The sequence below is a fragment of the Cuculus canorus genome, chromosome 32, assembly GCF_017976375.1.
Source record: "Cuculus canorus isolate bCucCan1 chromosome 32, bCucCan1.pri, whole genome shotgun sequence".
Taxonomy (NCBI): domain Eukaryota; kingdom Metazoa; phylum Chordata; class Aves; order Cuculiformes; family Cuculidae; genus Cuculus; species Cuculus canorus.
The window spans coordinates 607,014-625,123 of NC_071432.1; the positions used below are offsets into that span (position 1 = coordinate 607,014).

The 18,110-nt window shown below is 59.5% G+C and overlaps 2 protein-coding genes across 2 annotated transcripts in view; one reads left to right on the forward strand and one right to left on the reverse strand.

Annotated features, from left to right (window-relative positions):
- The first annotated feature begins 532 nt into the window (after positions 1-532).
- On the forward strand, positions 533-11,037 carry FTSJ1 (FtsJ RNA 2'-O-methyltransferase 1). The gene is made up of 11 exons (XM_054052154.1): positions 533-605; positions 2,205-2,344; positions 3,521-3,590; positions 4,342-4,438; positions 6,223-6,301; positions 6,427-6,479; positions 6,609-6,662; positions 6,763-6,865; positions 6,975-7,058; positions 9,111-9,214; positions 10,654-11,037. The coding sequence occupies exons 2-11, from the start codon at positions 2,224-2,226 to the stop codon at positions 11,035-11,037; spliced, it is 1,149 nt and encodes a 382-aa protein (XP_053908129.1). The 5' UTR covers positions 533-605; positions 2,205-2,223.
- Positions 11,038-13,785: 2,748 nt separating this feature from the next.
- LOC104063160 (lysine-specific demethylase 5C-like) overlaps positions 13,786-18,110 on the reverse strand; it is a 57,041-nt gene continuing 52,716 nt past the window's right edge. Inside the window, 4 exon segments of the mRNA XM_054052230.1 lie at positions 13,786-13,917; positions 14,627-14,818; positions 16,010-16,212; positions 17,229-17,274. Of these exon segments, the coding sequence (XP_053908205.1) occupies positions 13,909-13,917; positions 14,627-14,818; positions 16,010-16,212; positions 17,229-17,274 (450 nt within the window). The 3' untranslated portion in view covers positions 13,786-13,908.

Here is an 18,110-nt window from a genome sequence, read left to right on the forward strand (position 1 = left end):
GCGCGTGCGCAGTGCTAAGGCGGGAAAGCGTGCACATGCGCAGTAGGCGCATGTAGGCACGTAGGCGTGGCGGTAAAACGATTGCGCATGCGCAATACTAAGACGGAAAGGACTGCGCATGCGCAATGCTAAGGCGGGAAAAAGAGCTACGTGTGGGCAGCTACACATGCGTAAGGGTCGGCGCTGCGCATGCGTAGAGCCTACTTATGCGTATTGGGGAAATGGGAGTCCCAGTTTGAGGTGCTGGAGAGAGTGGGAGTCCCAGTTTGGGGGAGGTAGAGGGTCTGGAGGGACTGGGAATGCCGGTTTGGGGCTGCTGGGGGCACTGGGTGGACTGGAAATGCCAGTTTGGTGGGACTCGGAGTCCCAGTTTGAGGGGACTTATGCGTAGTGAGGAAAGGCGGGATAGAGGTTGCGCATGCGTAAGGAATAGAGCTGCGCATGCGTAGAAGCTACGTATGCGTAGTGTGGAAAGGGGTTACGCATACGTAGTGGGGAAATGCACTACGTATGCGTAGTGGGGGGGGGAAGGGGTTACGCATGCGTGGTGGAGAAAGGTGGCTACGCATGCGTAGAGCTACGTTTGCGTAGTGGGGAAAGGCGAGGTGGGTGCTGGGGAGTCCCAGTATGGGGAGGTTGGGGGAACTGGGAGCCCCAGTTTGAGGTGCTGGAGGGACTGGGAGTCCCAGTTTGAGGGAGGTAGAGGGTCTGGGGGGACTGGGAATGCCGGTTTAGGGGTGTTGGGGGCACTGGGTGGACTGGGAGTCCCAGTTTGGGGGCGCTGGGGGGACTGGGAGTCCCAGTTTGAGGTGCTGGAGAGACTGGGAGTCCCAGTTTGGGGACTGGAGGGATGAGGGGGACTGGGACTCCCAGTTTGAGGTGCTGGAGAGACTGGGACTCCCAGTTTGAGGGGCTGGAGAGACTGGGACTCCCAGTTTGAGGGGCTGGAGAGACTGGGAGTCCCAGTTTGGGGTGCTGGAGAGACTGGGAGGCCCAGTTTGGGGTGCTGGAGAGACTGGGACTCCCAGTTTGGGGACTGGAGGGATGAGGGGGACTGGGACTCCCAGTTTGAGGGGCTGGAGAGACTGGGAGTCCCAGTTTGGGGGCGCTGGAGGGACTGGGAGTCCCAGTTTGAGGGAGGTAGAGGGTCTGGGGGGACTGGGAATGCCGGTTTAGGGGTGTTGGGGGCACTGGGTGGACTGGGAGTCCCAGTTTGGGGGCGCTGGGGGGACTGGGAGTCCCAGTTCGGGGCCGCTGGGAGGACTGGGAGTCCAATAACCCATAGGGGAGCTCCAAAACTCATTAATTTTGGCCCAATTAACACCGAACGTGGGGGTTTATTAATTGTAGGACCTCCAAATAAACAATATTTGGTTTAATTAATGGCGAATTGGTTATTTTGGGGCTGATTTTGCGTAAATAATGAGTTTATTTCCAATAGAACCTCCAAATAAAGACTATGGAGAAGGTCATTAGAGCTTTAATCAACGTAGGAGCTCCAAAACTCATTAATTTTCGCCCAATTAACGCCGAACGTGGGGGTTATTTATTGTAGGACCTCCAAATAAACAATATTAGGTTTAATCAACGCAATTTGGGGCTGATTTTATGTAAATAATGAGTTTATTCCCAATAGGACCTCCAAATAAAGACTATGGAGAAGGTCATTAGAGCTTTAATCAACGTGGGACTCCAAAACTCATTAATTTTTGCCCAATTAACGGCGAACGAGGGGGTTTATTAATTGTAGGACCTCCAAATAAACCATATTTGGTTTAATTAATGGGGAATTGGTTATTTTGGGGCTGATTTTGCATCAATAATGAGTTTATTTCCAATAGGACCTCCAAATAAAGACCATGGAGACGGTCATTAGAGCTTTAATCAACGTAGGAGCTCCAAAACTCGTTAATTTTAGCCTAATTAACACAGAACGAGGGGGTTTATTTATTGTATGACCTCCAAATAAACAATATTAGGTTTAATCAACGCAATTTGGGGCTGATTTTGCGTAAATAATGAGTTTATTCCCAATAGGACCTCCAAATAAAGACTATGGAGAAGGTCATTAGAGCTTTAATCAACGTGGGAGCTCCAAAACTCGTTAATTTTAGCCTAATTAACACTGAACGAGGGGGTTTATTAATTGTAGGGCCTCCAAATAAACCATATTTGGTCTTAAAAATGTGATTTCTTTCTCGTAGGTCCTCCGGAAGCGCCGTCATGGGTCGTTCTTCGAAGGATAAGAGGGACATTTACTACCGTTTGGCCAAAGAAGAAGGTTGGCGCGCCCGAAGCGCCTTCAAACTGCTCCAGCTCGACCAGCGCTTCCAGCTTTTCCAGGGTACTGGGAGGAACTGGGAGCGACTGGGAGCAACTGGGAGGAAGGGGAGGGGCACAGGGATTTGGGGGGGGGGAAAAAGGAGGGATTTTTGGGGGGGTGGGGGGTGGAAATGTGGGAGGTTTGGGGGATGTAAAAGGGTTTGAGGAGGATCCGTGGGATGCAAAGGGTTGAGGGGGGGCCAGGATTGGGGGGCACAGGGGTTTGGGGGGACCGCAGGATTGAGGGGAGAGCAGAAGGGTTTGGGGGGGACCCCAGGATTGAGGGGGGTAGAAGGGTTTGGGGGGGACCCCAAAATTTGGGGGGGGCACAAGGGTTTGGGGGGGGACCCCAGGATTGAGGGGAGGGCACAAGGGTTTGGGGGGGCACAAGGGTTTGGGGGGGGACCCCAGGATTGAGGGGAGGGCACAAGGGTTTGGGGGGGCACAAGGGTTTTGGGGGGGCCCCAAAATTTGGGAAGGGCACAAGGGTTTGGGGGGGGACCACAGTGTTTGGGGGGGGCACAAGGGTTTGGGGGGGACCGCAGGATTGAGGGGGGGCACAAGGGTTTGGGGGGGACCCCAGGATTGAGGGGAGGGCACAAGGGTTTGGGGGGACCCCAGGATTGAGGGGAGGGCACAAGGGTTTTGGGGGGGACCCCAAAATTAGGGGGGGGCAAAAGGGTTTGGGGGGACCACAGGATTGAGGGGAGGGCACAAGGGTTTGGGGGGGACCCCAGGATTGAGGGGGGGCACAAGGGTTTGGGGGGGACCCCAGGATTGAGGGGGGGCACAAGGGTTTGGGGGGCACCCCAGGATTGAGGGGGGTAGAAGGGTTTGGGGGGGACCCCAAAATTAGGGGGGGGCAAAAGGGTTTGGGGGAGACCCCAGGATTGAGGGGAGGGCACAGGGGTTTGGGGGGGACCCCAGGATTGAGGGGGGGGCACAAGGGTTTGGGGGGGAACCCAAGGTTTTAGTGGGGGCAGAAGGGTTTTGGGGGGGCACAAGGGTTTTGGGGGGACCCCAAGGTTTTAGGGGGGGCAGAAGGTTTGGGGGGGGCACAAGGTTTTAGGGGGGGACCCCAAGGTTTTGGGGGGGGCAGAAGGTTGGGGGGGGCACAAAGGTTTTCGAGGGGGACCCCAAAATTAGGGGGGGGCACAAGGGTTTTGGGGGGGCCCCCAGGATTTTGGGGTGCCGGCAGGCGTCCATCGCGCCGTGGATCTCTGTGCGGCCCCCGGGAGTTGGAGCCAAGTCCTGAGCCGCAAGCTGAGGTGGGCACTGGGAGGCCCAGTTTGGGCAACTGGGAGGACTGGGAGGCCCAGTTTGGGGACTGGGAGTTCCAGTTTGGGCAACTGGGAGGACTGGGAGTTCCAGTTTGGGGACTGGGAGGACTGGGAGGCCCAGTCTGGGGACCGGAGCTCCCAGTTTGGTTAACTGGGGGGACTGGGAGTCTCAGTTTGGGGACCAGAGCTCCCAGTTTGGGTGACTGGGGGGACTGGGAGTCCCAGTCTGGGGACCAGAGCTCCCAGTTTGGGTGACTGGGGGGACTGGGAGTCCCAGTTTGGGGAGCAGAGCTCCCAGTTTGGTTAACTGGAGGGACTGGGAGTCCCAGTTTGGGGACCGGAGCTCCCAGTTTGGGGGACTGGGAGTCCCAGTTTGGGGAGCAGAGCTCCCAGTTTGGTTAACTGGAGGGACTGGGAGTCCCAGTTTGGGGACCGGAGCTCCCAGTTTGGGGGACTGGGAGTCCCAGTTTGGGACCTGAGCTCCCAGTTTGGTTAACTGGGGGGACTGGGAGTCCCAGTTTGGGGACCAGAGCTCCCAGTTTGGGTGACTGAGGGGACTGGGAGTCCCAGTTTGGGGACCAGGGTTCCCAGTTTGGTTAACTGGGGGGACTGGGAGTCCCAGTTTTGGGGGGGCTGGGGGGGATCTGGGGACGCAGTGAGGTTTGGGGGGGCACAGTGGGGTTTGGGGGGGCAGTAGGGTTTGGGGGACCCCCCTGACACCCCATCTCGCCCCCCCCAGGGGGTCCCCGGGGTCCCCGGTGCAGGTTGTGGCCGTCGATCTCCAGGCCATGGCCCCCATCCCGGGGGTGCTGCAGATCCAGGGGGACATCACCAAGGTGGGGACCCCCCCTGAGCCCCCCCCAAACCCCCCTGAGCCCCCCCAAACCCTCGCTACTCCTCGAGGACCCTCCCAGACCCCATTTTCCCCCCACCGAGCCTCCATTTCCCCCCTCCCGACACCCATTTCCTCCCCATTTCCCCCCCGCAGAGGCCCATTTCCCCCCCAGTCCCCTTCTTCCCTCCATTCCCCCCCCAGAGACCCCATTTTCCCCCCATTTCCCCCTCAAACCCCCATTTCCCCCCCCCCAGACACCCATTTCCTCCCCATTTCCCCCCCCCCAGTCCCCTTCTTCCCTCCATTCCCCCCCCCCCCCCCAGACACCCATTTCCTCCCCATTTCCCCCCCCCAGTCCCCTTCTTCCCTCCATTCCCCCCCCAAGACCCCATTTTCCCCCCATTTCCTCCCCATTTCCCCCCCCCAGTCCCCTTCTTCCCTCCATTTCCCCCCCCCCCAGACACCCATTTCCCCCCCCCCGTCCCCTTCTTCCCTCCATTCCCCCCCAAGACCCCATTTTCCCCCCATTTCCTCCCCATTTTCCCCCCCCCCAGTCCCCTTCTTCCCTCCATTTCCCTCCCCCAGACACCCATTTCCTCCCCATTTCCCCCCCGGCCGCCATTTCCCCCCCCAGTCCCTTTCTTCTCTTTCCCCCCCCCCCCCAGATACCCATTTCCTCCCCATTTCCTCCCCCCAGTCCCCTTCTTCCCCCCATTTCCCCCCCAGAGACCCCATTTTCCCCCCATTTCCCCCTCAAACCCCCATTTCCCCCCCCCCCAGACACCCATTTCCTCCCCAGTTCCCCCCCGGCCGCCATTTCCCCCCCCCAGCCCCCTTCTTCCCCCCATTTTTCCCCCCCAGAGACCCCATTTCCCCCTCCAACTCCCAGTTCTCCCCCCCAGGCCCCATTTGTGCCCTTTTTCCCTCCATTTTCCCCCTCCAGGACTCCCTTTTCCCCCCCCAGACCCCATTTTCCCCCCATTTCCCCCCCCCAGACCCCATTTTCTCCCTCCCAGACCCCCATTTCCCCCCCAGACCCCATTTTCCCTCCCAGTTCTCCCCCCCAGACCCCATTTTTCCCCCCATTCCCCCCCAAAGCCGCCATTTTCCCCCCCAGTTTTCCCCCCAGACCCCATTTTCTCCCCCCCGAGCCCCCATATCCCCCCCCAGTCCCCCCCAGACCCCATTTTCTCCCCCCCAGACACCATTTTCCCCCAAGTTCTCCCCCCCAGACCCCATTTTCCCCCTGAGTTCTCCCCCCTAGACCCCATTTTCTCCCCCCCAGACCCCATTTTCCCCCATTCTCCCCCCCAGACCCCATTTTCCCCCCAGTTCTCCCTCCCCAGACCCCATTTTCCCCCCAGTTCTCCCTCCCCAGACCCCATTTTTCCCCCATTCTCCCCCCCAGACCCCATTTTCTCCCCCCCGACACCATTTTCCCCCTGAGTTCTCCCCCTCAGACCCCATTTTCCCCCTGAGTTCTCCCCCCCAGACCCCATTTCCCCCCATTTCCCCCCCAGAGCCGCCATTTTCCCCCCCAGACCCCTTTTTTCCCCCATTTTCTCCCCCCCAGACCCCATTTTCTCCCCCCGAGCCCCCATTTCCCCCCCCAGTCACCCCCAGAGCCACCATTTCCCCCCAGTTCCCCCCCCCCAGACCCCATTTTTTCCCCGTTCTCCCCCCCAGACCCCATTTTCTCCCTCCCCAGCCCCCCCCGACCCCCATTTTCCCCCCCTATTCCCCCCCCCGAGCCCCCCTGACCCCCATTTTTTCCCCCCCCAAAAGGTCTCCACGGCCCAAGAGATCCAACGCCACTTCGAGGGGCGCCCGGCCGACCTGGTGGTTTGCGACGGAGCCCCTGACGGTGACTTTGGGGGGTTCTGATGGTTAAGGGGGGCCTTTAGCATCCTGGGGGGAGGCATTTAACCCCCCCTGAACCCCAAATTTCCTCCCCCGAACCCCTAAATCTTTCCCCCCCCCCCCCCCAAGTGACGGGGCTGCACGACCTCGATGAATACATCCAAGCTCAGCTCTTGCTGGCGGTAAGTGGGGTTCCTCCCTCCCCCTAACTTCCCCCCCCCACCTCAGGGCCCCCCCAAACCTTTTGGGGGACCCCAACACCCCCCCATCCCCCCCAAATTGAGCAAGGGGGGGGCATTTTAACCCCGTAGGCGCTGAACATCACCACGCACGTCTTGAAGAAAGGCGGCACCTTCGTAGCTAAGGTAAAACCCACAAAGAGGGGAACACCCCGAAAGAAGGGGGGGTCTAAACTCCCACCCCCCCTAAAAAAGGGGGTGCTCTGACCCCCCACGACCCCCCCAGATCTTCCGAGGGAAAGAGGTGACGCTGCTTTACGCCCAACTTCGCCTTTTCTTCCACGACGTCACCTGCGCCAAACCCCGCAGCAGCCGCAACTCCAGCATCGGTGAGAACCCCCTTTCGCTTTCCATTTTGGGGACACCCCCCCCTTTGATTTTGGGGACCCCCCAGTATTTTGGGGGGGCCCTAAACCCCCCTTCTACGCTTTTTCTTAGAGGCTTTTGTCGTCTGTCGTGGCTACAGCCCCCCCGAAGGCTACGAGCCCACCATGGACAACCCCTTCCTCGACCCCGATGCGGGTAAAGGGGGGGGCCTGAGGTTTTTGGGGGGGGCCTGAGGTTTTTGGGGGGGCCCTGAGAGGGAGGGGGAGAGGTTTTGGGGGACCCTGGGGGGGTTTGGGGGGAATAAGCAGGTTTTGGGGGGCCCTGGGGGCTTTTAGCCTCCCTGCGGGTGGCATTTTGGGGGGCTCTGGGGGTGGATTTGGGGGCCTCTGAGGTTTTTGAGGGGGGGGGTTGATGTTTTGGGGGGCCCTGGGGGGGTCCTTAAGATTTTGGGGGTTCACTGTGGTGTTTTGGGGTTTCTTGAGGGGGATTTTGGGGTCTCTAAGGGTTTTTTTTGGGGGGTTTCTTGGGGTTTTGGGGGGGGTAAGGTTGTAGGGGGGATGTTGGGGGGTCCCTGGGGGTTTTGGGGGTCCCTGGGGAGGTGATTTGGGGTCCCTGGGGGGGATGTTGGGAGTCTCTGGGGGGTTTGGGGGTTCCTGGGAGGGGATTTGGGGGTTTCTTTGGGAGAATTGGGGGTCCCTGGGGGGGATTTGGGGTCCCTGAGGGGGGGTTGAGGGACCCTGGAGGTTTTGGGGAGTCCTTGTGGGGATCTTGGGGTCCTTGGTGGGGGGGTTGGGGTCTCTGGGTGGGTTTTAAGGGGTTCCTGGGAGGGGTTGGGGTCCCTGAAGGGGGTTTGGGGGGTCCCTGAGAGGGGTTTTTGGGTCCCTGGGAGGGTTTTGGGGTCCCTGAGGGGGGTTTAGGGGGGGTCCTTTGGGGAGGATGATTGGGGGGGTCCCTAGAAGGGATTTTTGGGGAGTCCTTGGGGGGATTTTGGGGTCCCTGGGGGGGGGTTGAGGGTCCCTAGAGGGGTTTTGGGGGGTCTTGGAGGGGATTTTGGGGGTCCCTGGGGGGGTGTTGGGGGTCTCTGGGTGGGTTTTAAGGGGTCCCTGGGAGGGGTTGGGGTCCCTGAAGGGGGTTTGAGGGGTCCCTGAGAGGGGTTTTTGGGTCCCTGAGAGGGGTTTTGGGATCCCTGGGGGGGTTTTGGGGGGTCCTTTGGGGGATTTTGGGGTCCCTGGGGGGGGGTTGAGGGTCCCTAGAGGGGTTTTGGGGGGTCTTGGAGGGGATTTTGGGGGTCCTTGTGGGGATTTTGGGGTCCCTGAGAGGGTTTTGGGGTCCCTGGAAGAGGGTTGGGGGTCCCTGTGGGGGGTGGTGATTGGGGGGACCTTAGAAGGGATTTTTGGGGAGTCCTTGGGGGGATTTTGGGGTTCCTGGGAGGGTTTTGGGGTCCCTGGAGGAGGATTGGGGGTCCCTGGGGGGGGTGGTGATTGGGGGGACCCTAGAAGGGATTTTTGGGGAGTACTTCTGGGTATTTTGGGGTCTCTGGGGGGCGTTGAGGGTCCCTAGAGGGCTTTTGGGGGCTCCTTGGGGGGCTTTTGGGGTCCCTGGGAGGGCTTTTGGGGGTCCTTGGGGGGATTTAGGGGGTCCCTGGAGGAGGTTTGGGGGTCCCTGTGGGGAGTGGTGATTGGGGGGACCTTAGAAGGGATTTTTGGGGAGACCTTGGGGGGATTTTGGGGTCCCTGAGAGGGTTTTGGGGTCCCTGAGGGGGGTTCAGGGGATCCCTGGGGGGGGTTGGGGTCCCTGAGAGGGTTTTGGGGTCCCTGAGAGGGGTTCAGGGGATCCCTGGGGGGGGTTGGGGTCCCTGAGAGGGTTTTGGGGTCCCTGAGAGGGTTCAGGGGATCCCTGGGGGGGGTTTTGGGATCCCTGAGAGGGTTTTGGGGTCCCTGAGAGGGGTTCAGGGGATCCCTGGGGGGGTTTTGGGGTCCTTGGGAGGGTTTTGGGGTCCCTGAGAGGGGTTCAGGGGATCCCTGAGAGGGTTTTGGGGTCCCTGAGAGGGTTCAGGGGATCCCTGGGGGGGGTTGGGGTCCCTGAGAGGGTTTTGGGGTCCCTGAGAGGGTTCAGGGGATCCGTGGGAGGGGTTTGGGGTCCTTGCGGGGGGTTTGGGGTCCCTGAGGGGGTTCAGGGGATCCCTGGGGGGGTTTTGGGGGGTCCCTGTGTTTCGGGGTCCCCCCTGACCCCCCCCTCCCCCCCCAGGCGTGTCCCCCCCTCAGCTGTGGGGTCCATCGCGCGTCATCGTCCCCTTCGTGGCCTGTGGGGACCTGAGCGCCTACGACCCCGACCGCACCTACCCCCTGCAGGTACTGGGAGCACTGGGAGGGACTGGGAGGGACTGGGAGGGGCACTGGGGGAGCCAGAGGGGGGCCAAGAGCCTCTCGGAAGGGCTGCGAGGGACTGGGATGAACTGGGAAGCACTGGGAGGGACTGGGAAGCCATTTGGCTGCTACTGGGATGAACTGGGAAGCACTGGGAGGGATGGGGAAGCTCTTGGGTTGGTACTGGGATGAACTGGGAAGCACTGGGGGGGACTGGGAAGCTCTTGGGATGCTATTGGGATGAACTGGGAAGAACTGGGAGGGACTGGGGCTGCTACTGGGATGAACTGGGAAGCACTGGGAGGGATGGGGAAGCCCTAGGGTGGTACTGGGATGAACTGGGAAGCACTGGGGGGGACTAGGAAGCCGTTGGGTTGGTACTGGGATGAACTGGGAAGCACTGGGGTGACTGGGAAGCCGTTTGGCTGATACTGGGATGAACTGGGAAGCACTGGGGCGACTGGGAAGCCGTTTGGCTGATACTGGGATGAACTGGGAAGCACTAGGGGAACTGGGAGGGACTGGGGAAGCCCTTGGGTTGGTACTGGGATGAACTGGGAAGCACTGGGAGGGACTGGGGAAGCCCTTGGGTTGGTACTGGGATGAACTGGGAAGCATTGGAGGGACTGGGAAGCCATTTGGCTGCTACTGGGATGAACTGGGAAGAACTGGGAAGAACTGGGAGGGACTGGGGAAGCCCTGTGATGGTACTGGGATGGACTGGGAAGCACTGGGAGGGACTGGGAAGCCATTTGGCTGCTACTGGGATGAACTGGGAAGCACTGGGAGGGACTGGGAAGCCATTTGGCTGCTACTGGGATGAACTGGGAAGCACTGGGGCGACTGGGAAGCTCTTGGGATGCTACTGGGATGAACTGGGAAGCACTGGGAGGGATGGGGAAGCCCTAGGGTGGTACTGGGATGAACTGGGAAGCACTGGGGGGGACTGGGAAGCCGTTGGGTTGGTACTGGGATGAACTGGGAAGCATTGGAGGGACTGGGAAGCCATTTGGCTGCTACTGGGATGAACTGGGAAGCACTGGGGGGACTGGAAGCCATTTGGCTGCTACTGGGATGAACCGGGAAGCACTGGGAGGGATGGGGAAGCCATTTGGCTGCTACTGGGATGAACTGGGAAGCACTGGGGGGACTGGGAAGCCATTTGGCTGCTACTGGGATGAACTGGGAAGCACTGGAGGGACTGGGAAGCCATTTGGCTGCTACTGGGATGAACTGGGAGGGCACCTATGAAGTCGTTGAAGCTGCAGGGGGGTACTGGGTTATACTGGGATGAACTGGGAGACCATTCATGTATATCTATAGGTGCCGAGGTGGGGACTGGGGGCTTCCAGTGCATACTGGGCCATACTGGGATGAACTGGGAGGCCCTGATCCCCCCCTGTCGTTCCCCCCCCCCCCCCCAGCTGGACCCCCAGAAGCCGTACAGTTATGTGCCCCCCCCGGCACCCCCCATCGCCCCCCCTTATGCCCAGGCCTGTGCCCTGCGCCGGCGGGGCGTGCGAGGGCCCTCGTGCGAGGAGGCGAGTGTGCAAGGAGCCTCGTGCAAGGAGGAGGTGAGCGTGCAAGGAGCCTCGTGCGAGGAGGAGGAAGGATCCTCATGCGAGGAGGTGAGCGTGCAAGGACCCTCGTGTGAGGAGGAGCGATCCTTGTGTGAGGAAGTGAGCGTGCAAGGACCCTCGTGCGAGGAGGAAGGATCCTCGTGCGAGGAGGTGAGCGTGCAAGGAGCCTCGTGCGAGGAGGAAGGACCCTTGTGCGAGGCTCTGAGCGTTCAAGCCACCCTCGTTTGATGCCGCGAGCGGGCGGGACCCTCTTTGGCGTGCAAAACGGCCCTCGTGCACCCCTTGACACGCGCGTGTGCGACAGTTCTCCCCCAATAAACCCCCCCCTCCCTCCCCTTTTTTTTTAACCCCACGTTGAGGCCGCACGGGGTTTATTCCATAGGGGGTGGGGGTGAGGTTTGGGAGGAAACTTTGGGTTTGGGGGGGGTCCTAAGGTTTTGGGGGGATCCCAGGATTTGGAAGGGGGAAATCCTTGGAGTTTGAGGGGGGGTCCCAGGGATTTGGGGGGGGATCCTGGAGTATATGGGGGGCTCTAGGACCCAGCATCGCCCCATTGGGGAGAGTGGGGTGGGTGGGCTTTAGGACCCAGCGCTGCGCCCTGTGTGGGCGGGGCTTTAGCACCCAGCGCTGTCCCATTGAGGGGGGCTTTAGGACCCAGCGCTGCCTCCCTGTGTGGGCGGGGCTTTAGCACCCAGCGCTGTCCCATTGAGGGGGGCTTTAGGACCCAGCGCTGCCTCCCTGTGTGGGCGGGGCTTTAAGGACCCAGCGCTGCCCCCATGTGGGCGGGGCTTTAGGACCCAGCGCAGTTTGGGGGACACACACACACACAGGGCGTTTCTTCTTAATGATATTTTTCATCAAAATCGAAGAGTTTTGCCTCAAAACATGGAGGGAGAAGGTACCTTTTTCACCTCAAGGAGCTGTTACCTCAGGAAAGAGGATTTTACCTCCAAAAAAGGGGACTTCACCTCAAGAAAAGCTGATTTTTACTTCAGGGAGGAGATTTTGCCTCAAGAATGGGGATATTTTACCTCAAAAAAGGGGATTTTTTACCTCGGGGAGAAAACTTTATCTCCAAAAAAGAGATTTTTACCTCAAGAAAGGGGATTTTTCACCTCAGGGAGATTTTACCTCAAGAAAGTTGATGTTTACCTCAGGAAAGAGTATTTTTCAGTTCAGGGAGAAGATTTTACCTCAGAAAATGAGAGTTTTATGTCAAGAAAGGGGATTTTTCTCCCCAGGGAGGAGATTTTACCTCACGAAAGGGCATTTTTTCACCCCAAGGAGGACATTTTACCTCATGAAAAGGGATTTTTTAACCCCAGGGAGGAGATTTTACCTCACGAAAAGGGATTTTTTAACCCCAGGGAGATTTTACCTCACGAAAGGGCATTTTTCACCCCAAGGATGAGATTTTACCTCACGAAAGGGCATTTTTCACCCCAAGGAGGACATTTTACCTCACGAAAGGGCATTTTTCTCCCCAGGGAGGAGATTTTACCTCACGAAAGGGCATTTTTCACCCCAGGGAGGACATTTTACCTCACAAAAAGGCACTTTTCACCCCAAGGAGGAGATTTTACCTCACGAAAGGGCATTTTTCCCCCCATGGAGGAGATTTTACCTCAGGAAAGGGTATTTTTCTCCCCATGGAGGAGATTTTACCTCACGAAAGGGCATTTTTCAACCCAGGGAGAACATTTTACCTCACGAAAGGGCACTTTTCACCCCAAGGAGGAGATTTTACCTCACAAAAGGGCATTTTTCACCCCATAGACGAGATTTTTATCTCAGGAAAGGGCATTTTTCCCCCCAGGGAGGAGATTTTACCTCAAGAAAGGGCATTTTTCCCCCCAGGGAGGAGATTTTTACCTCATGAAAGGGCACTTTTCACCCCAAGGACAAGATTTTACCTCACGAAAGGGCATTTTTCACCCCAGGGAGGACATTTTACCTCACGAAAGTGCATTTTTCACCTCACAAAAGGGGAGATTTTCACCCCAAAGAGGACATTTTATCTCATGAAAGGGCATTTTTCCCCCCAGGGAGGAGATTTTACCTCACGAAAGGGCATTTTTCACCCCAGGGAGGAGATTTTACCTCACAAAAGGGCACTTTTCACCCCAAGGACGAGATTTTACCTCACAAAAGGGCATTTTTCCCCCCATGGAGGAGATTTTTACCTCACGAAAGGGCATTTTTCACCCCAAGGACGAGATTTTACCTCACAAAAGGGCATTTTTCACCTCAGGGAGGCGATTTTACCTCACGAAAGGGCATTTTTCACCCCAGGGATGAGATTTTACCTCATAAAAAGGCATTTTTCACCCCCTAGACGAGATTTTTACCTCAAGAAAGGGCATTTTCCACCTCAGAGAGGAAATATTACCTCGAGAAAGAGCATTTCTCACCTCGGGGAGAAGCTTTTACCTCAGAACAACAGCGTTTTCCCTCAGAGGGATCGATCTCACCTCACTCTCACCTCATGGATCATCGGATCGTCGTTTCCCTCCCCCCCCTCCTCATCACCCAAATCCCCTTTTAGCCTCCAAAGTTTAATAATAATAAAAAAAATCATAATACAATAAAATAACCCCCCCGTCCCCGCCCCAAAGAGCCCGAGACCATTAGTGTCGGCAGAAAGGGGGGGGTCGGGGGGGGCCCCCAAATCCATACCCCCCCTTTCCCCCCCCAAATCCTATAAAAAACCCGGTGCGAGGGGGGGGAGTGCCCTGCTGTGCTGGTTGGGGGTTCCCCCCCCCTCAGTTTGGGGGACCCCCAGACCCCCCCTCAGTTTGGGGGACCCCCAGATTCCCCCATTATCTCTGTGCCCCCCCCCCACCCCCCCGGGGCTTAACGATATAAAAGAAATCAACTCAAATAATTACATCGTGGTGGGGGGGAAGAGGGGGGAAATGGGGGAGTCCCCATCCGTTCTGTCCCCCCCCAAATCCATGGGGAGAAAGGGGGGGAGACCCTAAGGGCTATGGGGGGGGGGGGATTGGGGGTCCTGGGGGGGGTGTGTGTGTTGGGGGGGGGGTCCCCAGTGTGCCCCCCCTCAGCTCTGGCAGGAGCGTCCGTCCGAGCTGGGGCTCCAGGTCACGAATCCTGGGGAAAAAGGGGGGGGGGGAAATTGTGTGGGTGGGGGGAACCCCCAGCCTGACCCATAGCCCTTTGCCCCCCCACACCAGAGCCCCCCCCACCCCACAACCCCCCCTGTGCCCCCCCACAGACCCCCCTCTCATCCTATAACCCCCCCAAAGACCCTCCCCATAACCCCCCACTGCCCCATAACCCCCTATAGACCCCCCTCACCCTATAACCCCCCCAAAGACCCTCCCCATAACCCCCCACTGCCCCACAACCCCCCCCATAGGTCCCCCCCACACCCTATAACCCCCCCAAAGACCCCTCCCATAACCCCCACTGCCCCATAACCCCCCCAAAGACCCTTCCCATAACCCCCAATGCCCCATAAACCCCCCCATAGGTCCCCCCCACACCCTATAACCCCCCCCAAAGACCCTTCCCATAACCCCCAATGCCCCATAAGCCCCCCCATAGGTCCACCCTTTCACCCTATAACCCCCCCAAAGACCCTCCCATAACCCCCAATGCCCCATAAACCCCCCATAGGTCCCCCCCACACCCTATAACCCCCCCACAGACACCCCCCCACTGCCCCATAACCCCCCCATTAACCCCCCTCTCACCCTATAACCCCCAATATCCCCCCCCCCAACCCCCTCTCTGCCACCCTCCGCCCCCCAATTTCCCTCCATATGGAATTGGGGTGTCCGTCCCCCCCCTTCCTCACCCCTGGGGCGGGGGGTCCTGGCAAGGGGGGGCTGTCCCGTGGGGTCCCCCCCGCTTCGGGCCCCCGACTCCTCTTTGGCTCCAGCTCTTCCTTGGCCAAGGCGGGGAGGTCCCCTCGATCCGCCCGGCGTTTCCGACGTCTTTCGGGGTCCCGTCCCCGGGCGCGAGCCCCCCGCCTTTCCGCCTGCTCCAACTGGGGGGGGGGCGACAGACACCCCAAAATCAGGGAACCCCCCCGAACTGAAGGGGGAATCCCTGGGAAAGGGGAATTGGGGGAGCCTGGGGCCAACTTGCACTGCCCTGGGGGCTTCGGGGACCCCATCTTGAGGAGGGGGAGAAGCCTATGGACGGTTTTGGGGTCCCCAGAGGGGCTGTTGGGGTCCCTGAGTGGGTTTTGGGGTCCCCAGAAACGGTTTTGGGGTTCCTGAGGGGCTTTTGGGGTTTCTCAGGATCATTCTGAGGGCCACGAGGACATCTGGAGCACCTTTGGGGTCCCCTCAGGATATCCTGAGGGTCACGAGGACATCTGGAGCACCTTTGGGGTCCCCTCAGGATCATTCTGAGGGCCATGAGGGCATCTGGAGCAGCTTTGGGGTCCCCTCAGGATCATTCTGAGGGTCATGAGGACATCTGGAACACCTTTGGGGTCCCCCCAGGATCATTTTGAGGGTCATGAGGACATCTGGAGCAGCTTTGGGGTCTCCTCAGGATCATTCTGAGGGTCACGAGAACATCTGGAGCACCTTTGGGATCCCCTCAGGATCATTTTGAGGGCCATGAGGGCATTTGGGGTCCCCTCAGGATCATCCTGAGGGTCATGAGGACATCTGGAACAGCTTTGGGGTCTCCTCAGGATCATTCTGAGGGTCATGAGGACATCTGGAACACCTTTGGGGTCTCCTCAGGACCATTCTGAGGGTCATGAGGTCATTTGGGGTCCCCTCAGGATCGATTCTGAGGGTCATGAGGACATCTGGGGCAGCTTTGGGGTCCTCTCAGGATCATTCTGAGGGTCATGAGGTCATTTGGGGTCTCCTCAGGATCATTCTGAGGGCCATGAGGACATCTGGAACAGCTTTGGGGTCCCCTCAGGATCATTCTGAGGGTCATGAGGACATCTGGAACAGCTTTGGGGTCCCCTCAAGATCATCCTGAGGGTCATGAGGACATCTGGAGCACCTTTGGGGTCCCCTCAGGATCATTCTGAGGGTCATGAGGTCATTTGGGGTCCCCTCAGGATCATTCTGAGGGTCATGAGGACACCTGGAGCACCTTTGGGGTCTCCTCAGGATCACTCTGAGGGTCACGAGGACACTTGGAGCAGCTTTGGGGGTCCCCTCGGGATCGTTATGGGCCTCGTGGTCCGTTTGGGATGGCTCCGTACCTCGAGGAGAAGACGGAAGAGGGCGAGCGGCGGCGGCCGCGTGGCCTGGAGGAGCCTCCAGATGGTTTGGGCTTCGTCCAAGGTCACCTCCAGGAGGTCCCCTTCGGTCATGAGGTCGTCGAGGGCGCGGCGCGGCGTCTCGCTCAGCTCCAGCACCGGGCCCTGCAGCCGCGGCAGCGCCGACGCCAGCGCCTCCAGCTCTGCTGCCGAGACACCCCCGGAGACCGGATCCCATCATGGCCGACGCCCCACCCATCCAGAGGGGCACCCACCGGAACCACCCGGCACCCACCGGAACCACCACAGGTGAGGCTCATGGGATCCAGAGGGCACCCATGGGATCAATAGGGGCACCCATGGGATCCATAGGGCACCCATGGGATGTATAGGGCACCCATGGGATCTATAGGGCACCCATGGGATCTATAGGCACCTATGGGATCCATAGGGGCACCCATGGGATCCATCCAGCACCCACTGGTGAGGCTCATGGGATCCATACAGCACCCATGGGATCCATAGGGGCACCCATGGGATCTATAGGGCACCCACGGGATCCATAGGGCACCCGTGGGATCCAGAGGGGCACCCACCGGAACCACCTGGCACCCACCGGAACCACCACAGGTGAGGCTCATGGGATCCATAGGGCACCCATGGGATCCAAAGGGCACCCATGGGATGCATAGGGCACCCATGGGATCCAAAGGGCACCCATGGGATCCAAAGGGCACCCATGGGATGCATAGGGCACCCATGGGATCTATAGGGGCACCCATGGGATCCATAGGGGCACCCACGGGATCTATAGGGGCACCCATGGGATCCATCCAGCACTCACTGGTGAGGCTCATGGGATCCATACAGCACCCATGGGATCCATAGGGGCACCCATGGGATCTATAGGGCACCCACGGGATCCATAGGGGCACCCATGGGATCCATAGGGGCACCCATGGGATCTATAGGGCACCCATGGGATCCATAGGGGCACCCACTGGAACCACCACAGGTGAGGCTCATGGGATCCAGAGGGCACCCATGGATCCATAGGGGCACCCATGGGATCTATAGGGGCACCCATGGGATCCAAAGGGCACCCATGCGATCCATAGGGGCACCCCAGTCCTCCCAGTTGCTCCCCCAGTACTCCCAGTTGCTCCCCCAGTGCTCCCAGTTGCCCCCAGTGCTCTCCCAGTTGCTCCCAGTATCCCCTCACCGCTGGGGCAGTGCTTCTCGGGAGCGGCGCCGTTCTCCACCGACACCTGAGGGGAAACACCGAAAGGGGCTCCGACTCCGACCCACGGACGGACCCACGGACGGACCCACAGACCCATGGACGGACCCACAGACCCACGGACGGACCCACAGACCCATGGACCCACAGACCCACGGATGGACCCATGGATGGACCCACAGACGGACCCACAGACCCACGGATGGACCCACAGACCCACGGATGGACCCATAGACGGACCCACAGACCCACGGACGGACCCATGGACGGACCCACATCCCCTCCCTCCCCCATTTCTGCCCCCCAACCCCCATTTCTCCTCCCCCCAACCCCCATTTTTCCACCCCCAACCCCCATTTCTATCCCCCCAACCCCCATTTTTTCCGCCCCCAACCCCATTTCCTCCCCCCAACCCCCATTTTTCCTCCCCCCAACCCCCATTTCTCTGCCTCCCAACCCCTCTGCCCCCCATTTTTCAGCCCCCAACCCCATTTCTCTGCCCCCCAATCCCTCTGCCCCCCATTTTTCCACCCCCCAACCCCCATTTTTCCGCCTCCAACCCCCATTTTTCCGCCCCCAACCCCCATTTCCTCCCCCAACCCCCATTTCTCTGCCCCCAACCCCTCTGCCCCCCCATTTTTCTGCCCCCAACCCCCATTTCTGCCCCCCAACCCCATTTCTCTGCCTCCCAACCCCTCTGCCCCCCATTTTTCCACCCCCCAACTCCCATTTTTCCACCCCCCAACTCCCATTTTTCCGCCCCCAACCCCCATTTCTGCCCCTCAACCCCCATTTCTCTGCCCCCCCAACACCTCTGCCCCCCATTTTTCCTCCCCCAAACCCCCATTTCTGCCCCCCAACCCC

Coding starts and splice junctions, on each gene's coding strand:
- FTSJ1 (XM_054052154.1), top strand. CDS start 2,224: ATGGGTCGTTCTTCGAAGGATAAGAGGGACATTTACTACCGTTTGGCC. Junction 4,439..6,222: donor TCCAGGGGGACATCACCAAG/GTGGGGACCCCC, acceptor CCCCCCCAAAAG/GTCTCCACGGCCCAAGAGAT. Junction 6,866..6,974: donor CAGCCGCAACTCCAGCATCG/GTGAGAACCCCC, acceptor GCTTTTTCTTAG/AGGCTTTTGTCGTCTGTCGT.